This window comes from Mustela lutreola, chromosome 2 (genome assembly GCF_030435805.1).
Source record: "Mustela lutreola isolate mMusLut2 chromosome 2, mMusLut2.pri, whole genome shotgun sequence".
In the NCBI taxonomy this organism is placed as follows: domain Eukaryota; kingdom Metazoa; phylum Chordata; class Mammalia; order Carnivora; family Mustelidae; genus Mustela; species Mustela lutreola.
The window spans coordinates 13579063-13585062 of record NC_081291.1 but is presented as its reverse complement, the minus strand read 5'-3'; the positions used below and the strand labels follow the sequence as shown (position 1 = coordinate 13585062).

Below are 6000 nucleotides of genomic sequence, written 5' to 3'. Positions count from 1 at the left end.
GTCCACATCTTCCACGATGTCCTGCAGGTAAGCAAATGTATGCACCCTCCAATTGGGCTGGACTGAGATGACCTATTAGATTCTGTCTGTCCTGCTGTCCAGAGACGGGGATGTCTGTCTAGGCATGACTGCAGAACTCTTATAAAACCCTACCCAAGGGCACCTGGGTGGCTCAGTCATTAAGCATCTGCCTTCAGCTCAGGTCATGATCCCACGGTCCTGGGATCAAGCCCCGAGTCAGGCTCTGCGCTCAGCAAGGAGTCTGCTTCTCTCTTGCCTCTCCTCCTTCCCCACCAACTTGTGTTCTCCCTCTCTCTCTCAAATAAATAAAGACTTTACTTGTTAATTAAGATTTTATTTTTTGAGAGACAGACACAGCCAGAGAGGGAATACAAGCAGGGGGAGTGGGAGAGGGAGAAGCAGGCTTCTCACTGAGCAGGGAGCCCGATGTGGGGCTCAATCCCAGGACCCCAAGATCATGACCTGAGCCGAAGGCAGACGCTTAATGACTGAGCCACCCAGGTGCCCCAATAAATACAATCTTTAAAAAACTGTCAAAAGGGGGCGCCTGGGTGGCTCAGTGGTTTGGGCTGCTGCCTTCGGCTCGGGTCATGATCTCAGGGTCCTGGGATCGAGCCCCGCATCGGGCTCTCTGCTCCGCAGGAAGCCTGCTTCCCTCTCTCTCTCTCTCTCTGCCTGCCTTTCTGCCGACTTGTGATCTCTGTCTGTCAAATAAATAAATAAAATCTTTAAAAAAAACAAAAAACAAAAAAACAAAAACTGTCAAAAGGCCCCCCATGGGGAGCCTGCCCCTACCAGTGCCCCACCCACCCGGTCTCAGATGGGCATGGAGTGGGCACCACAGGACTCTCCTACAGAGCCAGGCCTAAGAGCTGTGACCCTGGAGTCAGCCACCATTCAGCCTGCCATGCCCCGGGAGAACTGATTTTTAAGGCTCAGATGGCGTCAGCATTAGGGAATCCAGCGGGTCTCTTGGGCTGAGTGTGCCCCCTTCAGGAAGTCCCCAGTGTCCTGCCAAAGGAATTCCATAGGATGCCCACTAACCAAGACTAGGGAGGGTCCTCAGCCAGCCCTCCCTCTGTTACTGGAAGCTTTTTCTTTAAGGATTTATTTAATTATTTTAGAGAAAGCGAGAGAAAGCAGAGGGAGGGGAAGAGGGAGAAGCAGACTCCCCACTGAGCCCGGTGCCCAAGGCAGAGCTTGATCACATGACCCCCGAGACCACGACCTGAGCTGAAACCGGACAGATGCTCAACCAGTCGAGCCACCCAGGCGCCCCAGTTACTGGATATTTTTGGCTCCTGGAGCTCCCCCAGCCCAAGCCTGGCTAGGTTAAGTAATGCTGGGTGTCGGCCCCTCAGCTTCCCACCAGAAGGCCATGGGTGAGGCTCTGGGTGGAGAGAGAACCCTCTGGACAGACAAAAGTTCACATCCTCCTGGGATAAGTCCCTTTCCTTGAACTTCTATTTTTAACTTGGGAAAATGGGAGAACAATTTTTTGGCGACAACCGAATGAACCCAGGAGTGTTGAGCAGCTGTACACAGTAGGCATTTCATAAATGTTTATTACACTGAGATAGAGACGTGGGCAAGACCTGCTTGCACGGGATGGGCTGAAATCTGGACTCTGGGTTGCTGGTCCCTGAGGAGGTCCTGGGACGGATTCCCGGAGGAGGCACCATCAGAGCTGGGTCTCAAAGGCTGAGGCATTTGCTAAAGCTACCCCAGGAGCGGGTAAAAGCAGGAGCTAAAGCCAGGAGGTAGGAGAAGAGGCGAGGGCAAGGTGGAACCGCCACCCGATGTGTCCCTCTGCCTGTCCGCCAGGGCACTCAGAAGTACACAGAGCTCTCGCAGTCTCCTTGCTCATCGAACTTCTGAATCTGCTTCTTGAGGTGCCTCAGTTTGCCCTTCAGGTAGTGGCAGCGAGCCTGCTTGTCCAGGAAGCTGCGGTCCTGGGAAAGTCCAGCAAGACCCAGGAAAGTCCATGGGGTACTTTGAGCCTCAGTGGCTAACCCTTTGCCTCTTTCTCTCTGGGCCTCAGTTTTCTTTCCTTGAAACTGGGTACCCTGAGCTCATGCGAGGGTCAGGGGTACAAAGGCCAGCCTGTGGGACTCAGCGGACACAACTTACCGTCTGCTTCTTCTCAAATTCCCTCCAGACACGGGCAGCAACTTGGGCTTCCTTCTGCAAGTGGAGAAGGGGGTGGGGCTCAGAGAATGCTGAATCCAAGGAGGGATGGGGAAACTGAGGCTCAGACAAAGTGACCCATCTAATGAGGACCTCCAGGGCTGATCTCAGCCCCTATGCTGTGGCCCCCACCCAGCCTAGAAGAGGCAGGGGCCCAGAGACCCGGACCCGGCCAGTGTCCCAGAGGCCAGAGTCCACCACCTGGAAGGCTGTGGGGCAGATGTTTCTGCTGGGACTGACCTGGCTTTGGGGCTTGGGCAGTGAGTTCAGCAAGGTCTCTAGCTGCTGGAGCTTTGCCAGTGCAGAGCCCACCTCCCGCTGGAGCTCCAAGAACTCTGTGTATTGGTCCTGGAACACAGCAGCATAGCAGCTCCGCTCCCTCTCACTGCTCACTTGTGGGTACTTACTGCAGGGTTAAAGTGGGGCAGACAGTGAGTGTGAGTGGAAATAACCCATCCCTTTCCCCCCGATCATTTTAATTTGTTCTTTGCCCATGTTGGACTCCCTGCCCCAAATGTACTATTTAGTAAACTCTTATTCATTTGTCAAAGCCCCAACCTCAGGCCCCTTCCCTGTTCCCGGGCATCAGGAACACTCACAGCTCATAGTCGGGCACTAGGTGAGGCCTTCGCATATGCCCCCTGGGGATGGCTTCAATAGACTTGTTGGTGCTCAAGGGGGCCCGGGAGGGCAGCTCATCCTCAAATACAATCTTCTTGGGCTTTGCCCTGTGCGCTCCTGGTTGACGCTCGCGCAGAGCGCGGGGGGCGCTGGTTTCCCGGCCTGGAGGCACCAATCGCTGCGGGTGCCGCAGGTATCATGGTTGGTTTGGGGAAGCCGGAATCCCTTAAACTGGCAGGAATGAATCTCTTGCTTAGGCTTGGCCTGGGGACCCTCCTCCCGTTCAGACTCACCGGGGGCCCAGGGCCAGGAGGGCGGGTCTGCAGGTCCCCCCGGCAGCCGCGGGTCTTGATGGTCTCCCGGGTGGGCATCGGCCTCAGCGAGGCGCCGCTCGGGCGTCCCCGGGGCGACGAGCGGGTCCTGCGGGGGGCGCCGTGGCCCCCGCATGGGGGGGTCAGTCGGCGAGCTGCCTGTGGGCACCAGAGAGGGGCGCGCCTGGAGGCGGGGAAGGCTGGAGGACGTACGGGGAGGTGGGCCCCGGAGCGGCCAACTCTTCCGCAACTAGCGAGATCTCTAGCTCCGCCTCTATTTGCATAGACGCACCCGATTGGCTCTCAGAGCAGCCCGCCCCCGGCTGCGTAACCCGGAAGGTGCGACGCCCGTGACGCCACCGTGTATCCTGGGTGGCCCCGCCTCTAGTTAACCCCTGCGCTGCCGCAGCCTCGCCTGCTAGGGCCCGTGAAGCCCACCCCCTGAGAGGTCCCCCAGGACCTCCGCCCCAGCTGCGGGCCGCACGGACTGCTCCCTTCCGGGTTTACCTGTCCCAGCGTCCGGGTCTCCGGGTTTGGATCCGCTGCCTCAGAGGCGCCTGAGTCTGTGTTGTGCGTTAACTTCAAAGGCTGGACCCAAGTGGCGGGGTCGGTCCACAGGGCGGGGCGGGTCCACAGGGCGGGGCGGGGCCTAGGGAGATTGGGCGGGGTTGGCGGCGAGGGGGCGGGACCCAGCGTTAAGGGAAGTGTATCCGCTTTTGAAGCCAGGTTCGAGTCCAACCGGACGGGACCGGACGTATTTGTTGTGTATTTGGAGCTGCTGACTCACCTTCTCTGACCCTTGGGTGTTTCTAGCCTGAGAAAGAGGTGGTTTTTATATTTTTAACATATTTCCTTAATCATTAGATTATTATGCTCTGACCAGTTGTGGGAGAAAACGGTTTTCCCCACTCTTGCTAACTCCAGTGCCATTACAGTTTCCCGCAAGTGTATCTTCGAAGTTTTAATTCTTGACTAATCTGATGTGAGAAAAGTTCAGAGATGATTTGTCTTTCTTTTCCTGCACGTTTTCTTTTTCTTGTTTGTTTTTGGGAGCTCTTTGTATGCCAAGGATGTAGTTTAACCAAGTAGTGCATCTTCTTTCACTGTTACAGGTGAGACCATCCGATACATTTTACAGGCTTTTTTGCCCCCCACCCCCCATGTAGGAAACTAAATATTCATTAAGCCCCTTGATATTTTACTGAATTCTCCTGTTTACATAGCTTTTTTTTTTTTAAAGTTAGTTTGGGTTTCTCATATAATTGTATCACTTGCAAAGAACTTTGCCCTCCTCCTTTTTTTTTTTTCCATTTTTCAGTTTGATCTTTCTTGTCCAGTTGTACTGACAAGCACTCCAGACCATGTTGTCTTTTGGGGAGTCAGGTGGACTGTGGGCATCATCTCTACCTTCCTCTCTTTGATGGCAGAATTGCCAGCGTTTGTTCATTAAGTTCAATGCTTGGCTTGAGATTTGCAGTTAAGTGAGGAAAATATCTATCTTGCTTATTGTTTATTGAGATGTTGAGTGATAGATTTTTGAACAGTACAATGTACCATTTCACCCTATGATTTTCTTTCCTGATGCATTAATGTGGCTATTAACAAACTTCCTGGGCGCCTGGGTGGCTCAGTGGGTTAAGCGACTGCCTTTGGTTCAGTTCATGATCCTGGAGTCCCAGAATCGAGTTCCGCATCGGGCTCCCTGCTCTGCAGAGAGTCTGCTTCTCCCTCTGACCTTCCCCGCTGTCATGCTCTCTCCGTCTTTCTCAAATAAATAAATAAATAAAAATATTTAAAAAAAAACTTTCCTATTGAACCATCTCTGCATCTTAAGTGTGAGCCTTGTTAAGATCTACTTTTTTCTTCAAAGATTTTTAGTAATTTCTACACCCAAAGTGGGGTTCGGACTTACATCCCTGAGATCAAAAGTTGCATCTGTACTGACTGAACCAGCCGGATGCCCTTAAGACCTATTAAAAGTTGCCATTAGAGCTTATAAGAAGCTTTACTTGGGTGCCTGGGTGGCTCAGTGGGTTAAGCCTCTGCCATAGGCTTGGATCATGATCTTGGGGTCCTGGGATCAAGCCCCCAGTCAGGCTCTCTGCTCAGCAGGGAGCCTGCTTCCCCTCCACCCCTGCCTGCCTCTCTGTCTACTTGTGGTTTCTGTCAAATAAATAAATAAAATCTTTTAAAAAAATAAAGATTTTGGTGATACTTGGTATAAAGATACTTGGTGTTTCTACACCAATGTTAACAGGGGTCCCGGTATTGCCCACTCACACTCCCATGGGTCTGGGACACCCTTGTGCTCCTGTCACCTGCCCAGCCTCCTTCACTGAACTCCCTTGGTCACCCCCCTTTCATAGGCTTCACCTTCATCATCTGGAGTGAGGGTGAGCAGAGCCCAGGACCAGTGGTTCTCCCAGGACTCCCACTCTAGGACCTCTTCCAGGGTCCCACCTCGGGAGTAGTGCCCACGCAGTTCTCATCTGAAATGATCAGGCTATGAGCTTGGCAGGGCAGAGTTTCCACAGACCCTCACATGTTTGTTGAATGACTTGGTGAAGCCTCTAGTTTCCTGAGAGCTCAGGTGGCGGCTGTACTAAGTCCCACCTCTGAACTGTCACCTTCAGTCTCAAGGAAGGCCCAGCCCTGATGCTCCCTCCTCCAGGTTGACCTCCAAACATAGCCGCATTTCTCCGCCCACCCTCTAGCCGCACCCCAACAGCACAGGGCTGAAGGTTCTGTGTTTGGCTCTGATTCTACCAGCCTGGGGCCTCCTGTGGCTTCTTGGGCCCTGGCCTTTCCCCATGTGGGGTGGGAACCGGGGCAGAGGAATCCAGGTGGGGGGGAGTTCGCT

General features: G+C 53.7%; 1 protein-coding gene across 1 annotated transcript; it reads right to left on the bottom strand.

The window, feature by feature from the left end:
- Positions 1-1568: 1568 nt before the first annotated feature.
- Positions 1569-4503, bottom strand: OCEL1 (occludin/ELL domain containing 1). Its single transcript, XM_059159105.1, has 7 exons — positions 4488-4503; positions 3648-3922; positions 3123-3299; positions 2808-3007; positions 2449-2614; positions 2152-2205; positions 1569-1973 (listed from the first exon to the last, which is right to left on the bottom strand). Exons 1-7 carry the CDS (start codon positions 4501-4503, stop codon positions 1851-1853), a joined length of 1011 nt encoding a protein of 336 aa, XP_059015088.1. The 3' UTR covers positions 1569-1850.
- Between the last annotated feature and the right edge of the window lie 1497 nt (positions 4504-6000).